Source organism: Mauremys reevesii, linkage group 20 (assembly GCF_016161935.1).
Source record: "Mauremys reevesii isolate NIE-2019 linkage group 20, ASM1616193v1, whole genome shotgun sequence".
Lineage (NCBI taxonomy): Eukaryota > Metazoa > Chordata > Testudines > Geoemydidae > Mauremys > Mauremys reevesii.
In genome coordinates, this window is record NC_052642.1 from 18,644,570 (window position 1) to 18,666,607 (window position 22,038).

General features: G+C 37.5%; 1 protein-coding gene across 11 annotated transcripts in view; it reads left to right on the forward strand.

Annotated features, from left to right (window-relative positions):
- Positions 1-22,038, forward strand: part of BCAS3 (BCAS3 microtubule associated cell migration factor) — a 486,041-nt gene that overhangs the window by 22,482 nt on the left and 441,521 nt on the right. For all 11 annotated transcript variants that reach the window (XM_039507722.1, XM_039507724.1, XM_039507723.1 and 8 more), the window contains 2 exons: positions 1,934-2,015; positions 19,237-19,309. In XM_039507722.1, coding sequence (XP_039363656.1) covers positions 1,934-2,015; positions 19,237-19,309 — 155 coding nt within the window. The remainder of the gene's footprint in view (positions 1-1,933; positions 2,016-19,236; positions 19,310-22,038) is intronic.

A 22,038-nucleotide genomic window follows, 5' to 3' on the forward strand; every position in this document is an offset into this window, starting at 1 on the left:
GGCAAAGCAGAATCTGTGTGCTGATCGTCTACCTAATAAAATAATAGCAGGATGGATTAAGGGTCTGAGTCTTATCTTTCTTACATCAGTTTTATAGCCATCTATATCAGGAATAATTCTAATCACTTAATTGGTATTACTCCTGACTCATTCAGTGTGAGACTGGAATAGAACCCAAGTCCCTGGGGAGAAATTTAAAGACAACTGTTTCCCAAAATTTTTGTACTGTCCTGAAAGTTATTTTAAATTGAATCAGGAGAGTAAGTGGAAAATCGAAATAAGGTTGTCCCTGTTCAGTGTTTAATTATAAAAAGGTTGAGTGTTTACTGTAGTAAGTATAGCATTTGCATATAGTCTTCATAACAAATAGATGGTTCAAGGGGATAAGCAGCAGCAGTTTGACGTACATTATCTATAGCAATGGTAATAAGCCATAGTTAAGATGTGGCAACAAAGTGTGAGTCGGAGTTACTGGTCATGATTTGTTGCTTAAATAGCAGTGGATTTTTATTTTTCCAACTTGTCATCTAAACTGCAGGAAGTAATTGAAGAAATATAAAAAGACATTTTAAAAAGGTTGTGTTAGATTTATGGTTTAATACTTATCGAATTATGAGGTCTTTCTTTCAAATTGTATTCATTTCTGATATTGTAAAATGCTTGTTTGGCAAACTTTCTTCCAAAAATAGTATGCCGACATGCTGGTTAAATTTTTAGCTTCATTACATCTGTTTTAAGTTCTTAGTTATTTGGAAATGAGTTTCATAATGTTTGCCATTTTCCTGAAGTTTGACATTCCATATCGGCTCCATTACCAAGCAGTTATGAAAATACATTGTGACCAACCATTTACAGGAAGTCTGGAAATTCTTCTTAACTACTTCTGATTTAATCTTTTCAAGATTTCCATTAGTGACTAACAATTAGTTTGACTTCCTACTTTTAAAACAATTTTAACACCTATACAATATATGGTGCACTAATATTTCAGGTTTTCTGATCCTTTAAATCCAACATTTGATTCTCTTAATCAGAGATTAGTTTGCCTCTTCTAATAAAACATACAATGTATAGAACAAACTGTGTATTAATCAGTGGCCAAGTTGAGGACTTGTATGTCCTGAAATGTGTACAGTATACTTATGAAAGTTGTATCGCACTATGGTATTTTATGTAGCCTAATGTAAAACATGCATTTCTTGATGTGAAGGACCTCTGTTACTATAATTTGTCAATTATTTTTAAAGACCTGTAAATTATCGTCCTGTAGGGGAAGGGTATATACAATTGATTTTTTTGGGCAGGGGTGGGGTGAAGATGCTTGGATGGAAAGGATATATAATTTCTATTCCAGCTTGCTGTTCCAGGTCTTGGGTAAACCAGAACTTAACTTAGTGTATGAAATATTTAAAGTTTGCTGAGCACATATGGAAATTACCAAGGAAGGGAGGAAAAACGCTTCCCCTGAAATTTATTTCTAGTGAATTCCTTTTTGCCTTTAATTTTTGGAGTCCCTACCTGCCTCCAAAAAAAAGTGACAGCTCACCTAGGGGCCTAACACATAGTTTTTGCATTAATTTAACTAAATCTTTTTTTTTTTTAAAGTAGGTTAAATCAGTGCAACTCCCTAGCATAGATGCAGTTGTGCTGGTGCAAATGTGTTTGTAGCTTAAATACCTGTACAGTAATTTACCTGCAGATCCCTCATGGTTTTAACAACTGTTAATAGGGCATCCTGTGACCCTGTTACAGCACCAAACACACAAGAAGCCCTCAAAACTCTTGCAAAGTGGGTTCACTTGTGCTATGTGGAAGGCATGGCAAAGTTTAGGAAGCGATGATTAGTGAATTAGGTATGGAAGGAGGGAGGTTTTAATGGTTTATTAAAACAAGTAACATTCTTTACATTGTTTATAATTTGTATATTATGCAGATCAGTGGTGAAGCCCAGGAACTCTTTTCTGTTCGACATGGCCCAGTTCGAGCTGCACGAATCTTGCCTGCTCCACAAATCAGTAAGTATGTTATTGTGACAGTTCACAGCTAAATGTATGTTCTCTTCTACCTACTGAATGAATCAGTATTTTTTCTTTTAAAGTTTTACTTGAATCTTTGTTATATACTGGTATGTCAGCTTTCCATTTATTAGAAACTTAGTTAAAATAACATGCATCTGACGAAGTGGGCATTCACCCACGAAAGCTTATGCTCCAATATATCTGTTAGTCTTTAAGGTTCCACAGGACTCTCTGTTGCTTTTTACAGATCCAGACTAACAGGGCTACCCCTCTGATACTTAGTTAAAATAAGTTACTCTTTCAGAGTAGTTTGGTTTTTACTAATATTGCTGTTCCTTGAGTTTCACATCTATTTGTTCCATGCTCCAGTCTTGACTTGGTCTGTTTCCCATACTTTTTTTTGTTGTTGTTACTTTGATTATCTGACAGTGACATAAAATTGCCAACATAACTGCTTGCTTTTAAAAATATATGAGCATAACTTTGTTCACTGTTAAGAACCAATAAGCGGTGGGTACTAGAGATGCACAGGAGTGCTTCTTTGTTCTATGGACTCTTTTTTCTGAAGTAGATTTTGGACTAAAAAATGTGTGTGTCTTTTCTAAGTGCTTTTGATTTTTTCCCCCTCCATAATTCTGAATTACTTTAAATTTAAACTCCTGTTTTTAACCCCAACTGCTGCTTTCTTCATAAGCTAGAGAACTTCTGGGCCTGGATATCTTAAATTGTATTGAATACTCCAGAGACTCTTATGCATCTATTTGAAATAATAATAATCATCATTATTATTAATAATTTAATCAATTACATTATTTATCAATTAATATGTTAATATAAAATACTGCTTGGGAGTGATTTCAGATATTGTTTGTTTTAAATCCCATCTCATATTGTAGGAGCAACTTTAGACTTACTACACTTAGAATCCTAGAGTTACAGAATCGTAGGACTGTCAGGGACCTCCAGAGGTCATCTAATCCAGGCTCCTCTACTCATGGCAGAACTAAGTTTTATTTAGACCATCCCTGGCAGGTGTTTGTCTAACCTGTTCTTAAAAATCTCCAATGATGGAGATTTCACAGCCTCCCTAGGCAATTTATTCCAGTGCTTAACTACCCTGATGGTTAGAAAGTTTTTTCCTAATGTCCAGTCTAAACTGCCCTTGTTGCAAGTTAAATCCATTGCTTCTTGTCCTATCCTCAGATGTTAAGGAGAACAATTTTTCTCCCTCCTTCTTGCAACAACTTTATATGTACTTAAAAACTGTTGTCATATCCCCTCTCCATTGTCTCTTTTTCAGACTAAACAAACCCCCTTTTTCAATCTTCTTTCATTGATCTTTAATCATTTTTATTTCTGGGCTTTCTCCAATTTGTCCACGTCTTTCTTGAAATACGATGCCCAGAACTGGATACAATACTCCAGTTGAGGCCTAATCAGCGTGGAGTAGAGCAGAAAAATTACTTCTCATGTCTGCTTACAACACTCCTGCTAATACATCCCAGAATGATTGCTTTTTTTTGCAACAGTATTACACTGTTCAGTCATACTTAGCTTATGATCCATTATGACCCCCAGATCTCTTTCTGCAGTACTCCTTCCTAGGCAACAAGGAGTCCGGTGGAACCTTAAAAACTAACAGGTTTATTTGGGCATAAGCGTTAGTGGGTAAAAAAACCCACTTCTTCAGATGCATGGAGTGAGAATTACAGATGCAGGCATTATTATATTGACTCATGAAGAGAAGGGAGTTACCTCACAGGGCCTAGTCAACACTGGTTCTCCACTTGTGAGGTAACTCCCTTCTCTTCATGTGTCAGTATAATAATGCCAGCATCTGTAATTCTCACTCCGTGCATCTGAAGAAGTGAGTTGTTTACCCATGAAAGCTTATGCCCAAATAAACCTGTTTATCTTTAAGGTGCCACCGGACTCCTTGTTGGTTTTTTGTGGATACAGACTAACACAGCTACCCCCTGATACTCGACTTCCTTCCTAGGCAGTCATTTCCCATTTTGTATGTTTGCAACTGATTGTTCCTTCCTAAGTGGAGCACTTCAGAGCATTACTCTAGTTTGTCCAGATCATTTTGAATTTGAATCCTAACCTCCAAAGCACTTGCAACCTCTCCCAGTCAGGCTGACAAAGAGCATATAGAATGCTGTGGAAGGCAGGGAAGATTTTGCTCAAGGACACTGAAGCAAACTCCCACTCTTAGGAAAATTGTCATGGGATTTTTAAGTTCTACATATGGCAGACAGGAATTTGTTTTTAAAAGTCTCATCCAAAAGGACTCCACAGTTTCAGTAAAGGAAAATTGAGAAAACAGTTTTGAACCACTGCAATTTTTGTAATAATTGTTACAATCATAATTATAGAACTGACATTTGATTAATACCTTGTAGTCCTTTACCCCAAGTATCATTTTTTTCCCTTAGCAAGGTCATGGTTGCTAGCAATAGGATTAGAAATGCTGTTTATAGTTAGAGACTCATATTCAAATACACTGCAGAGTTTATTCATGATTTGTGGTCCTTACCTTCTCAGACTTTCAAACTCTTGGGATGAATAAAAGATTTTAAGTTTTCTTTGTCATCTGTTCAAGAGGCAGTGCTGGAGATCCAACTTAATGTACATGAAGAAATAACTTTAATAAAAATGAGATAGTGTAAGTAATGTAGCATACATTAAATTCAAGAAGACATTTTGCTTTCTCAAAAGTAAGTAGGTTTGCCAAAAACATGAAGGCTCTTTTTTTATTTCACGTATGGGAAAAATGCAAAGTATTTTCTAAAACTTGTAATATTATAACAGACCACCCACGTGCCCCTGAAATATCAGCTGTTGAAGCTTTTTCTGATATTAGAACACAAAGTTACTTTCCCATTCTGATCAGAAAAATAGTGGGATGGGAATTCTTTATAATTCTTTCTAGTTGGAATGGAGCTAGATTTTAATTTGTTCCTCTTTTTGCTTATTTTAAATAAACCATTTTCAAACAAATTGACCTTTCCAGTGTTTGAGTTTTTGACATGTCTCTTAATGTACAAATAGCCACCTCCTCTCTTGAAGATTACTTAAATGTGGTTTTATCAAGCTCTGAGACCAGCTGTCTTGCTTGCTCAACTACATTGTTTCAGAAATTCTGAGTAACCGCCTGGAAGAGTTTGCTAAAAAATTTGAGCAACTATGCATAAACAAGCAAATCCTCTTAAAAACAGAGACTGTTCAGCCCAAATACAAGCAATTCCCAAATAGCAGGCCAGTTCACATTTGCTTATAATCATCTCCAGTATTTTGAAAGTGGAACTACTATGCTCCCAGAAGAGAGAACCGGCATACTAACATTTTAACTTGATATAGCTTAAAGAATTAGATGGCTTCACTAAAACATCAGATGTTGTTCTGTTGTCTTAAAATTTTCTGTTGATTTGCTAAGTATCTGTTAAGAAGTCTAGTCTAGAATTAAGATCCTGACAATTTTGTCATCCAGGATCTTGTTTACTTTTAAGAGCATGAGGGGGTTACCCTGTTAGTGTCCTGGCTGAACCTCAGTTTGGGCAATATTCTGTTTGACCAAAACTCACCCTGTAACTTCAACTGGAGAAGCTACTGTCCTGCTTCCCTCCTGCATACAGCTGCTAAGTAGTGTTTCTTGTGTAAAATGGCTGCCCCATTCCACTACAGTCGATCTAATTTGAGCTGTTATTTACTTTTCTGTTAAAGTCTGGGATTAAGTGGAGAAGTGGTACACAGGTTAGGAATCTATGCAATAGTGTATTGAGAGCCATTTACCAGAACTGTTAAGCAGAGCTTGTCCTTGCACAGAACTCTAAACTAGAGTTAGGTTTAAGTAGATCTTAAATTCAGTTAAAATATTAAACACAAAATGGAATGTGTTAAAGCAGTAGCAACCTACTGTTAGAATTTAATACACAGGCACACATTTAAAATGTGTGCAGGACTTTTTCTTTATGGGAACATTGTCAACTTAGTAATTAGCTGACAAACTACGGCTATTTTGGTCTTTTCTGTGTCATCAAATATTGGATCCCTACGTCCTTTTAAAAAAGGAAAAAAGGGGGAAAGAAGTGTAACTGCAAGTGAAGGAAGCAATAGTTAACATTCCAACAAGTTCTGTTTTTTACTGAGGGTAGAAAAATGCTTTGTGTTGTACAGTCTAGCAAACAAACTAAACTACTACTTATGCATTCTATTGGGCAGTTGTTCTCTCTCTAAACTGCTTATATTTAGCATTTAACAATGATCGTTGCTACATCAGAAAGCTATTCAAATTAGTTTGTATTAAATTAAGTTAAACCTTTTAAAAACATGTTTTGGTCTCTTTTTACATGGCTTGGTCTAAAGTAAATCTGATTAAAAATGCACAGATATATTATTGATCAATATCTGGAATCAGACAAAAGTAAAACTGTAATAAGAGGCCTTAGACAACTAACACACAAGCTTTAATGATTCTGAACAAAATAAAATGCATTTGTGAAGGAGAAGCTGATTATTATCTGCAACGCTGAAACACAGTTTTACTGTAAAGATGTAAAAAGGGAATTGTTGAATGTGAGGCTCATGGTGGATGAATTTGGCACGTTCCTAGAAATAGATCTCAGTTTGTGATAAGAAACTCATTCCCAGGTGTGAAAGGAAAAGTTCATGGTTTTAACTCACTTTTTCAGCAGTACAACTTAATAGTTTGTGGACTATTTTGTTAAAGTACTGTAATCCTTTGATGTTTGATTCCCTGTTGCATCATGTTTTTCACACCATAATATAGTACTGTTTCAAAGAATTAAAGAAGACCTCATCAAATCTGTTTTATTAAGTTACATGGCAATGTGTGCCTGTGCATTTTAACATTTTCTATTATTTGAGGATAGGAACAAGCCTTCAATGTCAAATCAGTTTTTTCATGATGCTTTCAAACTTTGAGAAGTGTTTAAACATTTAAATATTTTTTTTTAAGAAACTATAATTTTTTAAATCTTTGTTCTCGTTGATTAACACACATGAAAATTATTATCTTTAAGAAAAATGGGCCCTGAGCTAGACTGTACTGTGCCTTTTCTCCATTTCCTTATTGCTCAAATGTATAAAAAAATACAGAAGATGGCTAGTTTCCGTAGTCTGTCTATATTCATTTATATTATTTTTTATTTGTACATATTGTTAAAGTTAGTATCAGATTTATGTGATTCCACTTTGCCAGATACATAGACATTTACTGTATACTCTGAACTTGCAGCACTGTAGTTGCTAACTTTAAAGCACAAAGATTGAGAAAAATCTGCTAGTAATAAGTACCAGGGATTTCAGAGTATAGTTAGCGGAAAGCCTGGACAAAGGTGACTTATCTTGTGCTCAAAATGTGGCAAAGCTCAAGCTTAAGCGTGTTTCCTTCAAGAGCAGATTTCAAAGGCAAGCATCCACTATTGCAAACTTCTGGCTCGAGTCTTACTCTTGAGACACACAGATGAACTGTGAATGGTTAAATATAAGAATTGTAACAGGACAGACTGGAAGAAGTCAGAGGTCATAGTACTTTGAATTTGAGCTAGAAGTGAAATGGACGTCAGTGAAGTATGGGGTATACATGAGTAATGAACATGTGCTTTCCAAGCCCACCTTGCCCACAAATATGCAGACACATTCTGCTGTAGTTGAAGCTTATGGGTAGCCTTGAAGGTTCACCTCAGTTGAAGTTCATGACGGTAGTCTAGCCTTGAGATAACAGAGACATGGGTAACTAAAGAGGCATGTATCTGTCTCTTGGGCAGCTGAAAGTGAAAAATGTTCTTGGCCACCTCTGCTGTCTGTGAATCCAGGAACAGTGCTGACTGTGGTAACTAACTTCCTGACCCTGACATAATGAACCACCTTCGCAATAGCTCAGCAGAGACTGACAAACAAAGGAGAAGTTATAAATGTCGTCTGTTTCTCAAAATGCTTATTCCATCAATCAGCATCATCTCAGTCTTATAAGAGGCTAGAACTGCCCAGGCAAACCTTTTCTTTTCCAGCAGTGAATACTCTTGGCTGTAGCTACAATAGTGAGCTGATGGGTTTCTTACAACATAGGTTTCAGAGTGGTAGCCTCGTTGTTTTTAGAATATAGGCTATTCTTGGACAGGATTTGTGGAGCGTGTCTAGCACATTGTGGACAGTAATGATAGAAATCACAGCTAGTATAGAACCTAAGGATAGTACTTCAATCTGAAAGACAAGATGGATTGTCTCTCGGCAGTGTCAGAGAAGATCAGATATATTGGTTATCCACTTGAACATTGTGATACCCAGAAAGAAGACAGATGCAGGGAAAGGTTGTATACAGTATGCTAACCTGTCTCTTTTTCTATCCACCTGTTCAGACTAGAGCTAGTGTCAAGTGTGGTGTTGCTTTATCAAGATGGTGAGTCTGAATATGTATATAAACTGGTCCAAATAGGAGTAGTTTGTGCATTCTTCAAACTATACACCAAAATAGATAATACAGCAGTTATTTCTTATTGATATTATTACATCAGTATGTAGCCATGGTTTCTGTAGCCTTGGAGAGAGGAATCTGTATTCATAAGGCATCCAAGCTCTGCCTTCTTCAAAAAGTCAGATTTTTAATTGGATCATAAAATAATCAGGAAACCAATTCATCTCTTCCCATTCCATTTAAATCCTTTTGGCCTCCAACAGCATGTGTGGTTGTGATTATTCTCTGCACCTCGGAATATAGATGGCCTTTTTGGAGACTGAAATATTACTCTGACCAATTTTCAGGCTTATAGGAGGAAGTAGAGTTGCATGGCTAATAATCAGACTATGAGGACATCTTTCTTGATGCTACCAGTCTTTAGAATAAGAATCCTAAGCCTAGACATTTTGCATGACTGCATGCTGCATCTGGTTGGCAAAGCTTCTTAACCTACCCAGTTCCTCACTGTTTTAATCCTAGTGCTGGGAATGATTTGAGTACTTATTCCATATGTGTAAAGGTGTCTAGTTTTCTGAGGGCTCGGAATTTCTCCTTGTCTGTTCAGACATGCAGGGGAAAAGGTATGTTTGAAGACATGTTTGAAGACAAATTGGTCTGACTTCCTGTTTGTTAGGGTGGGAGTGGGAAAATCTTACGTGGTAGATGTAAAGCAAGATGAGGCTGGGGCTGTGCCGGTTAAATTAATTTACTCTCCCAGTGAAATGGAAATAGTTGGTAACACTGTCATAGGTTGGGTAGCCTGGGAATAAAAAGCAAAAATCAGGGAATATTAACTTTTCTCATTTGCTCTGATAAGATTTTGTGGCCTTCTCCTCCTTACTGAAATTGCTCTCTATTAGGCTCCCCCCCCCATAATATATAGTGGTTCCATTTAACTACATTAGTCCAATTTCTCATACTCTTTATGTAACACAGGTTAAGTGTTTTCATCACTTCTTCCAAAATTCTTACTCATGCCTTAATCACTTCCTTTTGGAACTGCTGCACTTCTCTGTTAACTGGTTTCCTGTGAGAATTTGGGGAACCTATTTACGACTTATAAATTCTGGTTGATATGATGAAGTTATTAAGAAGTTGCTACTGCAGATTTCATAAGTGTGATTGTTCTTTACCTCTCTACTCACTTTGAGGACCATGCTGTAGTTGTAAATATTGACAGTTGAGATAACATACATGGCTTCTTACAGTTTTTGTAGCAGAATAAGAATATACTTGCTCTATGAAGTGGATTAGTTTGGTAGAATATCTTATTTCCCCCCCTTCTTACTTATCCCAGTCTGTGAAAATCCTGTGTTTACTGAGCCAGAATATTTGCTTAAACCCTTTGAATTCAATGGGTTTGCACAGGGTGTAAATCTCAGCTGAGCAATTAGTATTCCGTAGTCTGGAAAGTCCAGTCCTGACACTGGAATAGCACAGAGTGTGGTAGTTTAGGACTGACGTGTTGGCAGAGTTGTGTGTAGAACTTGGCTTGAGCCATTGGCTGTTCCATGTATTCCTAGCCTTCGCTGTTATGAACACAAATTCATCAAATTTAATTCAGTTCTATTTTTTCCAATTTCTGTATTATGCTACTTGCATGAGTTTTTGTTTTTTAAAAAAACACACAGTGCAGAATGATTATTTGTGGTTCATCAGATTTACCAAGGAGAACAAAAATTGTAAACAAAGAATAATGGAAAGTATCAAGCGACTTAAGTTTTAAAAGGAATGTGAACCAAGGAACATTGTAAAACAAACTCTTACAACTAGAATTAATTTCAGAAGTTAGAATTAACTGTTACAAACTAGTTTTTCACTTGAAAATGATTTCATTATACAAGTTCAAATTTTATTGCAGTTTTAACACGTATTACCTGCATCTCTGACTTCTGTTTATATTTTTAAATGTTTTTACTGTGAACCTCAAAAGCTGATTTAGCTTAATCTGCAAGAATACTGAAAGAAACTATAATATTTAGGTTGCTCTCTAAAGGAAGGCAGATGTTAATATTATATATATTCAGCCACTTGGGTGGCTTAGTGGTTTTAAGTCTTTTAAGGCCAAAATAATTGCCAAGTGTGTACAATACAAAAACCCACCCTACAAGCTGACCAAACAGTAGCAGTTTGTAGCTAGAATTGGCTAGAGCTAAGTGGCTTGTGCAGGTGTGTTTTTAAGCTTTGGTGTTTTGTAAGTGGTGTAGGGTTGATTGTGGTAGAATGAAGTCTGATGTAGGTGGGTTAGAGACATTATAGAATAGAATTCTGATGTAGGTGGGTTAGAGAAATTATAGAATAGAATTCTGACATAGCAAGTAAGCCTTTTATAAGCTGTATTGAAAAAACATTGGAGTGCTTTTTTATGTTTACACCAATGTAAAAATATTAACATTCAAAAGTGGACTGGCCCTCCCATTTTGCTGCCATTCCACTTTTAGAAACATCACATTGGTTCATTAGGCCCACAGGGCTCCAACTTTAACTGCACCAGGCTCATGTGACTCTAGCTTTGGTTGAATGTAACTAAAAAATGCAGACTATTTCCTTCTAAGCAACATTTTCTCAAATAATGTACGTCTCTTTTCTCTAATAGTAACATTTAGTTATCACTAACAAATATTTCAAAGTTATTGTCTTGTGTTTTGGTAGAAACTATTTGCTGTATTGACTAAGAATAAAACTGTTGTGTCTCAGAAGGAAAGTGCAGATATCTGTAAGAGTGCATGGTTTTTGTCTCTGATTAAAATTCTTTGACTTTTGAGTTCAGAACTAGAGCAGGTTAAAAAGAGTTTTCTCTGCCGTTCTGTATCCTTCTGACTGGTGGCCAACTTGTCTGATGCCCTCAGTCTTCTGATACTGCCTTGGTCCTAGCTGCCCTTTTTCATTTGCCCACTGACTCTTTGAGGAGCATCTTGGAAGGAAGGTGGCTGAATTTAGGGGAAAAAAAAGCATCCAAACATTCTTGAGCCCACTACAGTGCTCTCTCTTGCAACTGTCTTTTTACTCTCTTGGCTCTCAGGAATGTATAGTGTCTTCCAACAAATTTAGACTACGTCAGCAAAAATACATAGAAATCAGTCTGTATGCATAGAGCCTATCGATTCCTACAAAGAACTTTTTCCTTTTATATAATTTGTCTGGTTCATTTTTCAGCAAGTCTGGTGGATATTACAGCTAAGGAACTTCTGGACAGTAAACATACTGAAATGTGCAGTCTGCAATCATTTTTATGTAATCTTCGCTTGCCACTAATGCAGTCATGCCTGAGAATGTGAAGATGATGATATCTGACCTGGAAGACTGATATGAGGTGGATAAAAGAATCCAGTTTGTGGAGAGCAAGTTAACTTCAGTATTAAGCTAGGCTCTTAAGAAAATCAAAGGAGCTAGAACAATGTCTTCCTCACTGAGGAGTCAAAGGAATGTCATCCAATTGTACCATGCAGTAAACTGGGATATTGTCAGCAAAACTCTTATCCTCAGTGGAAAAAATAGGCAGAACACACAAATCTGTCTGGCCTTTTAATGTTTGAGTGCACAATTTCCAAGATTAGAAGGCAATGCCTGCTACCGAGAGGAGTCAATCACAGGGTATATTCCATTTGTACAAACGCTTTTATAGATGCTTGCAGAATTGCTGATGCTCATGCAATTGTGTTATAAGCACTTTGAAGGCAAAGATTTAAGATCAAATTTTTACTATGCAGGACATCTATGGGCATAATTTTTGAATCAATCCTTCTGACAGAGCAGATGCAGATACTTGTCAGAGAACAAGACATGCAACTTAATATTGCTTAGAGAAGTAGTTTTACTACAAACTAATCTGTGAAATGCTATACATTTCATAACTTAATTTCAAAACGTAACAATTTTTGTCCTTTTGGAGCAACAAGGTTTTAAGGTACCACCTACCATAAATCTAACCTACTTGCTAAGGTGAAATTAAGTGAATTAGAGAAATAAGATGAACAAGATAAATTTAATTAAACATATAAGCAAGTAGTACATACAGACATAATTTGTAGGTGTCTGTATTCCTTAAAGGACTTAATCTTAATAACTTTAGCAAGGCCACTATGTATGCTAAATATTTTAGTGCTGCAACTCCCCCTATCTTACAGTTTTGGATGTGTTTTTTTCTTTCATATTTCTATGTTCCTTACTAATGGAGTGCGTAGCTATTTGATTTTCTCCTTTATTTAAATATTGTCATGTAAATTACAGTTTTAGAACCATAACTCACCTTCTGCAAGTTTGTTAGTGCCACACCTCTGCTGTTTAATTGATTGCCTAGTATAAATAAGATTTCCTTTTTTCTTTGGTGACTAGATTTCCTTGATCGAACAGATTTCCCAGTGAGAGTTGACGATCAAAAGGGATCCTCATGGTCTGAATCATTTTACTTTGAGATAGGGGGAGGTTTTGGAAAGTGATTAATAGATTTTTCTAGTTTATGCGTGGCTTCCTCCATTTATATGACAAATTCAACAAAATCAAATTTCAACACCTTAAATATATTTTTTTCTGTAATAAATATTGAAGCTTACTGCTTAGACAAAAGTGGACTGGGTTGTTAAAATAAAAAGTAGGTCTTTTAGGTGCTGGCAGAAATTGTTTGTAATTTAACAAAAAAGCCTTACTATTGTGGGTTTCAGAAGATGAAGTTTCTGGTTCATCACCAAACCTTTATTTTGCTAGCTAAATATGCCATAACACATAAAGGAGTTTGAAGTGCAGAAAATGCTTGGAAATTTTTACCATATGTTCTAGTTCTGTTCCTCTGTAATTAGTCTGAAGTAATAAGTGAAAATTGTTTTGTACCTTTTTCCAGAATTTAACATATTTTTTACCTCATGATTCTATTGTGGCTGGACAGGGATCTATGTCTGAATAGCTCAGAGAAAATGCTATTTAAACTCCTGTTTTAGGCCAAGAAAGTCATTTTAAATTTGGGTTAAAAACTAAGCCTAATGTTTGATTCCCTGGAAGAGATCTAGGTGCTGTCTACTGAGAGAGATTATAAAAAATAAGGCATGACAGATACGGCAATTTCCTGCATATCGTTGAGAGACCTTATTGAATTAAGTTTAAGTATCCTTGGGGCCCATTGTTTAAATGAATGGTGTATGTGTGATTGTGTTGTACACCAGTGGTTTTCAAATTTTTTTTCTGGCAACCCAGTTGAAGAAAATTGTTGCCCGTGACCCAGCGGAGTTGGGGATAAGGGGTTGGAGTGTGGAAGGGGCTCGAGACTGGGGCAGAGGGTTGGGGCTGTAGGGTTGGGCCAGAAATGAGGGGTTCAGGGTGTAGGAGGGAGCTCTGGGCTGGGGCAGGGGTTTGGGGTATGGTAGGGGGTCAGGGCTGTGGGCTGGGGGTGCAGGCTCTGGAGTGGGCCAGAGATGAAGGGTTTGGGGTGCAGGAAGGGGCTCTGGGTTTGGGGGGGAAGTTCAAGGCGGGGTAGCAGGTTGGGGCATGGGGTTGGGGCACAGGCTTTCCTCAGGCGGCTCCCAGTCAGCGGCACAGTGAGGGTGCTAAGGTACACTTCCACACTGCACCCCGGAAGCGTCCAGCAGCAGGTCTGGCTCCTAGGCAGAGGTGCGCAAGCGGCTGTCGCCTGCAGGTACTGCCCCACCCCAGATGCCATTGGCCGGGACCCGGTCAGTGGAAGTGCAGAGCTGGTGCTCGGGGCGGAGGCAGTGTGCGGCGCTCCATAGCCCCCCCATCTAGGAGCTGGACCTGCTGCTGGCCGCTTCCAGGGCGCAGCGCGGTTCAGAACAGGTAGGAGCTAGCCTTCCTTAGCCGGGCAGCACTGCTGACGGGACTTTTAACAGAGCTGCTGTGACCCAGTGCCTTCCATTCCGCGACCCAATAGTGGGTTGCGACCCGCAGTTTGAAAACCACTGTTGTACAGCATGGGAGAGGGCTACTGCAGCATCTAGGTACTAAAGACAGTGAGTGGTGATTAAGGTAAATCAGCCATGTTGTTAAACCCTCCCACCTACAGAAGTACCATCACTAGGGGAGGTTTGCGTATACTGGTTTCTCCAGAGACTAACAGACAGAGCAAGGACTTTTGGATAAAGAGCCTGAGTTTAAACTGACTCAGTGCCTTTGTTCTAACCCAGCAAATGGACACGACCTTCTGCCCAAGGCGGGGGCCTCCCCAATCCTTGTGGAAGGGTTGGAAGAACTGACATCTGCCAGAGCCCAAGGTTGGAGTTGTGGTGACCTCTGATAAGCTTTTTAGGGCACATGTAGGTTTTTATTGTTTTTAATATGTTTTCTCTGGAATGCTTTCACATTAAGAATAAATGCTCTTGCTTACAAAGAGCTGTGTGGCAATTTATAGCTGTGAACAATTATGCTGTTCGTAGCCTTTGGAGAGAAAGCAAAATACAGGGTGCTGGCTTGTTTAGGCAGTCTGGCTGGCTGGAGATACCGCAGTGTAGACGGGGAACCGTGCAGCCAGGAAAAACCTTGGTCATCGTCAGGGGGAGAGATGTGGGCCTCTCCCCAAGAAAGACGATGGTTGAGAAGTTGGGAGCCTAGAGTAGGTGGACTTTGGGCACTTGAATGTACATTCTTTGGCCCTTTACAGTTCTTCATATTTGCTGAAATTGAATGTTTTCCATACAGGAACTCTGAGTCAAGTTCAGGAGTAAAGAAAATAAAAGTTCAGCATGAAAGAGTAGAGAAATTTTGAAAGATGGGAACTATACTGACTTGTGAATATTATTGTTTAACATGCATGGGCTCAATGCTGTACAAGACATACAAACATATATTTGTTTTATTTATTAACCAAATGTAAGTTCCCTCTGTAAATAGATCCAGTTTCCAGGATATATTGTTTCTGTGTATGGAAAACGTGTTGGGTTGAACTTTTCTTTAATAAAGAAAGATACTCAAAATTTTTCAGTTCTGTGCTATTTGTGTCTTTGACTCTGGAGATGAAGCCATCAACCCTTAGGAAACTCTAGCTAGTACTGAATGTAGGACCATATCTCAGCAACATGGGCTACTGTGTGAGCACATTATGTATGTATTACCATAACACCTAGGAGCCCCAGTCATGGATCAGGGCCCTGCTGTGCTCGGCATTGTATACCACAGAACAAAAAGGTGTGATTCATGCCCCAAAGAGCTTGCAATCTGAACACATCAGGCCTGTCCTCCACTCTGTACTGGCTTCCTATAGAATATCAAGTCAAATTCAAGATCTCTGCCATTTATGTTTAAGATGCTCAATGACCTGGTCTCACTATACCTAAAAGATCACCAAAAGCTCGGGGACTGTGATCAGCAGCTACACTTACCAGGCAAGACGGAGCTGTCCACAAGGGTAAAGCTAGTCTGTGCAGGAGACAGTATTCTCAGGGAACGGTCTCAGGCTGGGGAGTGAACTCCCACAGGTTTTAAGAACCACGGCAAACCTCACTGCTTTCCTTTCTAACTGTAAGGCTCACTTTTAAAACCTTGCCATCAATAATAAATGTGCATAACACAGCAGACATGAAATAAAGACGAAACAAAAACAGAGCATCTCATTTTTCCTTTGGAGAAAAAAAGGGAGAAAGAGAACCATGTGTAACGAATGCTAGTCAAGTTGCTTAGTGCATTTCGGGGAAGCTCTGGGATACTATGCTGATGACAGCAGTATAAGGACCTGAATAGAACTGGCATCAAACCGATAGATAATGAAGAAATAAGAGTGAACCTACATAGTGTATTTTCAAAGCATACTTGCCATTGCTAAATAGAATAGTACTTGGCATTATATAGTGCATTTCTTACTCAAGCTACAGTAAAGTGCTTTACAAATCAATGAGGTAGGTGAAAGTAATGAAGTGACTTTTGGCAAGCACCATCACTGCTGAGTACCCAGCAAAAGTACATTGCCCTGTTTTTATTGAGAGAAAACATTCAGAGATGCTAGTGTACTAATTTTCTGAGGTGCTGGGCACACACAACTCTCATGGAAAGTTAATGGGAGCCATAGTGCTGAGCTCCCTTTGGGTTATGCTGCTTTATCTCTTGAAAAAGTGTATTTTGTGATTATTGGCATTATTAAGCTGCCAGCAGGACTTCCATCTCATTGGTAGTACAGTACATGAGCTCATCTGAACAAGTGAACTATATTAGTACGTGGAAAACTTTTTGACTTCATGGAGATCTGGAAGTTGCTTTATATTAATTTTCATCTAGTCAAGGGAATTTGTTTTGCATATTTTCAAATATGCCAATGACAGAATTTTTTTTTATCATTTAGCTAAATGGAGTTGCAGATAAGGTGGTGCCTTGTTGGCAGGAAAGGCAGTTTTCATTACTTTAATTGTGTGATTTATCAGGATTTTCAGCTTTTTATAAATGCGGTAGTGTTATATGACAGAATTAAAAGGATTTAGAATAAAAGGAGTTTAAGAAAAGGACTTTGCAACAGGATTGCAATACTTTTTATATTTGATGGATTTGGCTAGCTGTTTTTCATTTCAATCATCAGATACATTCTGTTAAACACTGTGTGGAGCAGGTGTGTATAGCATCAGTATATTGCACATGTGAATAAACACAATTTTATATATAAAAAATTAATCCACCATAACTTGAAGGATTAAACGTTCCCCCCCCCCCAGAATGACAGGGGGGTGCCGATGCATTAAGCATCATGGAGAACAACACATGTTGCTGCTTGCAATCTCATGAACAGGACTGCTGTTAACCTGATTTCATGCACTGCAAGGTCCTTATACTAATGATTTTTCTAGAGTATTAATAGTTACATCCTGAAAGTATAAATTTGAAGTAGATAATGGAAATTTTTTGAAACATGAGCTCAAGTCTTAAACATCTGAAATGAGAAGCTGACGCACCCACTGTACAATTTTTACAAATATGTTGCAGATATTGATGATGATTCTGTTGATTCTGTGCAAATGTTTCCCCCTATAATCCATTTTTGTATGTTCTAAAATTCTTTCCTTTGTAATTCTCCTTATTAAAATAAAAAGTTTATACTCAAACTTAGAGTTTGACTGTATAGAAACTTATGAACTGATGTCTCGAGCGTGTGTGTGTGTTTGTGTATGTATGTATAGTTGAAATCCTGGCCCCACTGAAATCAGTGGCAAGACTCTCATTGGCTTCAGTGGAGCCAGGGTTTCTCCCTTAATGTAATTTCTATTGAGCCTGGCTAGGTAAACAGAAACAAATGGAGTTCATCTGTTCCACATAATGGGGAAAAAAAACAAATTGGTTGCCAGGTTTTTAAAAAGACTTTACATGTTTCATTTATCAGTTTACAGATCAGTACATACAATACAGGTGTGACCCATACAAAACCTTGGAAAGAGCAGAATGAAATGAAAATTCATTTGGCTGTTTAAGTAACTCATAAACCTATTGTTGATGGTGAAATTATTGATGTGAACCATTTACTATTATAAATACTCCAAACATGTAGGAGGGAAGAGCTAGTCTTGTATAGACCAGATTGCTGAGCAGTTTTATGTTATAAATTAATTGTATGTACCCATACTATTAATAATTAACAGAGACTGCTAAGTGAAAAAGTATATTGTTAATTGTTGTACCTTTCTGATGAATTCACATAGAAGTACAGCCATACAATTAATTGTGAATTAAGGTTTGAACAGAATGTGTTACCGATACTTGGTGTAGATCAAAGAGTTTGATTTTTATAATGAAGAAAGTTTTCTTGTAATCTGGAAATTTACCTCATTGAGGTATCTCAGCTTGGTGTGTGTATGTTATTTAATTTCAATGACAAACATCCTGACATTCAGCAAAGCAGTAGTACCCTCAGGGGGAAAAAATTCCACAAAGGAGAGAAATTAGATGGAATAAAGTCAAATAAAAACCTACTTAGACACCAGGTAAAATTTTTGAAAATGCCTATGCCCCATTTTTCAAAAGTGACTTGGAGCCTAAGTCTCACTGAAAGTCAGTGGGACTTACTTTTCCTAAATTGCTTTTGAAAATGGGATTTATGCTGCTGTGTCACATGTGAAAAATTTGCCTAATTTAGGGATGTAAGATGGGCATGGCCATGTTTTAGGCAAACATTAGCATCCAGCTTGTCAGACGCTAAAGAAAGAGAGGGACTACTCTTATGGTGTGTGTGACCATAATGGAATAAATTGAAAAAATGTGTGAAGCCTTTCAAAAATAACATCATTCATAGTTTAGAACAACTTCACAAAATAGAAAAATGGGAGTTAGTATTACTTGACACTGGATCTTAATAAGAAATAACACTCTCTGAAAAGAGGAGGTAAATACCCGCATGTCCTGGCCAAATTTTATTGGTCATTTACACCTATCACCATATTTACAGGAACTATTGTTCTAAAGTTCATGGCTTTGTTGTGAAATGTATCCCTATTGCTGAGTTTGTAGTGGTTGCTGCTCTTTGTCTGTGTAGCCATTGGCCTTCCAACATATTTCCCTTTGCTTTGTAAAACCTTTGGGTATATTTTGATTGTGCAAGGTGCTCTAAAAATGTTGTTCTTTTTTCTGTAGAAATTTTTTTTTCAGGTTAATGATTTGTGGTTTTTTAAAAAAAAGTGTTCTGAAATTTGACAAGATATAGTAATTATGTTTTCAAGTCTAATCAACTGTCAGTTTATTGCTGTTAGTTAATAAAGACAGCATGGTGAAAATATAATGAATGCTTTTTATTGAGATTTCTTTTTCTGTTTTTCTTCTAATCAGGCCCTCAGAAATGTGATAATTTTTCTGAGAAGAGACCTCTTCTTGGTGTGTGTAAAAGCATTGGATCTTCTGGGTAAGAAAACTTTTCAACTTTTAGTATAATGAAAAAGCAATGTATTTGATAGAACAATAGAAAAATATTTTTCTGTAACTTTTTCTGCTCTGTATTCAGAGTTTTTTTTACATTATGAACTTGTGAAATGAAATGTTCTCCCTGTAAACTCTCAATCTGCCAGCACTGACTTTTAGGGGACATGCCTTTAGAAACAAAAAAACCTCTGTGATGAAAGACCTGTGATATGAAACCCAATATAAAATAATTGAGGAGGTATTTTGAAATTGTGTGGGATTATTTTCTCTTAACATAATCTCATTTTCATGTTCACTGTTTCTGATGGTAATGGATGAAGTTATTACAGAAGAGTAGTCAAAACAGGCCTCTGTGCCTCAAATAATTAAAGGATGTTTGCAAGGGATGAGTGATATTCTATGTGTAACAGTGTTATTGACTGTGTTTTGATGTAAACGTTGGCCATGTATTGTCAAAACAAATGCTTCTTTTTTTTTTTGTTCAATTAAAAAAACGAGTTGGCAGGTTTGTCTTAGTCTGGGGATCGCATACAAGGGATCTGAGCTCAAAACTTGCATTTCTTTACTCACTTCTGTCTTGGCAAGGACTGGGAGAGTTGTGCTGGTCTCTTGGTGGGCAGTTTTAGAGGCCCATATTAAAGAAGTCCCTGGCCTACATCTAAATGGGTTAATACCCATGTGCACACAGAAGAACCTATTCCAATAAGTGAAGGCTGAAATAAACAAGGGAATCCTAGGTGACAGCAGGGAGTTTTAATATGTCTGTTTCTCCTGTTTCCGGGTCCATCGTGGCTTATATAGTACACTGCACCTATTCAAAAAGACTTTAGTGTTCTTAAAAATCTATAGAGCATTCCTCTTGGTCGGTAATAAGCATTTGCCAACCTCCCTTCCCTGAAATGTGTTTTGTTTCTTTTGTGTCAGCTGGAGGGTCTTCCTAATACAAAGAGGTTGTTCTGCTATGTTATGATGGCTCTGTTAGATGTGTTGACTCAGACAGCACTTTTGGCTTATACCCGTACCTAGTGGAAAATACCTACTTCTCAAGGATAATCCTATGCACAGAGATTGAAAGGCTAAACTGCTGAAGCAAATCTTCTTACAATAATTACGCTAATTCTGTGCCACACCTTTTTTAATTAAGAATTTAATGACTTTGGGTATGAGTGAAGGTTAACAAGTAAACCCAAAACAATTCCTAAGAGTGTGGCTCACTATGTACTGTTAGTTTATTAACAAAGGATATGAATGTTATCTTCAAATTTAAGAACCTGATCAGAAATAAGCACAGCTAAACTTCTTCCTTTATGCTAAACTGTTTATCATGCGTTATGTGCTGTCAAAATGTTTATAATCTTATTAACCACTTCTCCTGCCTAGGACTGCATGTACTGTTTGGTTATAAACAGTACATTACAGTTGTTTGTTATCTGGCAGTATTTCCCCTCTTAATCCAGGTCATTGATTTGTGTGTGTGAAAAATATGCTTCATAGGACTTATTTTCCTTGCTGGTATTCTTGCATAAGTGAGTGAGACATGTCTGAGATGTTAACAAAATAGGCATGTAAAGAAGGCCACTACTTTCTCATAACCGATGGACTCCAGTAAAACTCAAGACTTCAAACAATTATTTTGTTAATTTTTCTAGAGAAAATGGTTCATTACATAAAATCAGGTATACGCCTACCTAGCTATTATTTAAATATCTGTAAACACACCCTGAGCTTTTAAACCAGGCCCGTAGCTCTGGCCACATCATAAGAACCTGATTAAAAGAAGGGGATTGTTGCACAGATTGAGAGTTTCTGATCATTTACATCTCACTCTGAGGGTTCCAAACAAATTGTGATCTTGCAAAGTATTGTTTGTTGTGCAAGTGACCCAAGGCTTACATGCCTTTTTCTTTCAATTTATGACGTGGATCATCTATTTAAAACAACTGTATAATCACCACTAAAAACCAAAAACAAAGGAAAATCAGTTTCCGACGTCAAACCTTCAAGTCCGATGGAAGCCGAGGGGTGGGGGTGGGAAGGAATTTCAGTGTTAAGGCTTCAATTCTGTTGTTAATTTGTGGTTTTGTGCTTTGCATCACCTACAGTAACTTTTAATACATATCTGCCTCTGGACAGATGGTACATCTGGTTTAAATGTAGTTCAGTGAGAAGGTGTCTGGAGAAAACCCTTACATTTATGTAGCATCTTTTTTTCCTGAAGGATCCCAAAGCACTTGATAGTTTCTCTTTATTATTACCCCCTCATCTATGCTGAAATTAGGCTAGTTCTAGCATGACAGGAGCTGATAGCACCCAGCAGCAGCACCCTTGAACTATTTAGGACCTAACATATGACCGCTACTGTATGCTAATTGAAACATGAAGGAGAATTAACAATAATAATTAGCACCGACACAACATTTTTCAGCTGTACATCTCAAAGCACTTTACAAACAAGGGTTAAACGGTGTCCCCATTTAACAGAAAACACGAGGATAAAATTGAGTGGTGTCTGTTGGCGTGCATCTGTGCTCACTTCATGTGCTGTTCTAGCTCTGCCCTGGTAGCTGATCCAGCAGACCTCAGTGGTATTACCCAGAAAGACCACAACCTTGGTTCAGTGGTGAAGGTGCTCTACTAGGTTTATCGTTAACGAAGCATGGCCCTTGTGCCCTATATGTACTACAGGAACGCTAACATATGTATGCCTATTAC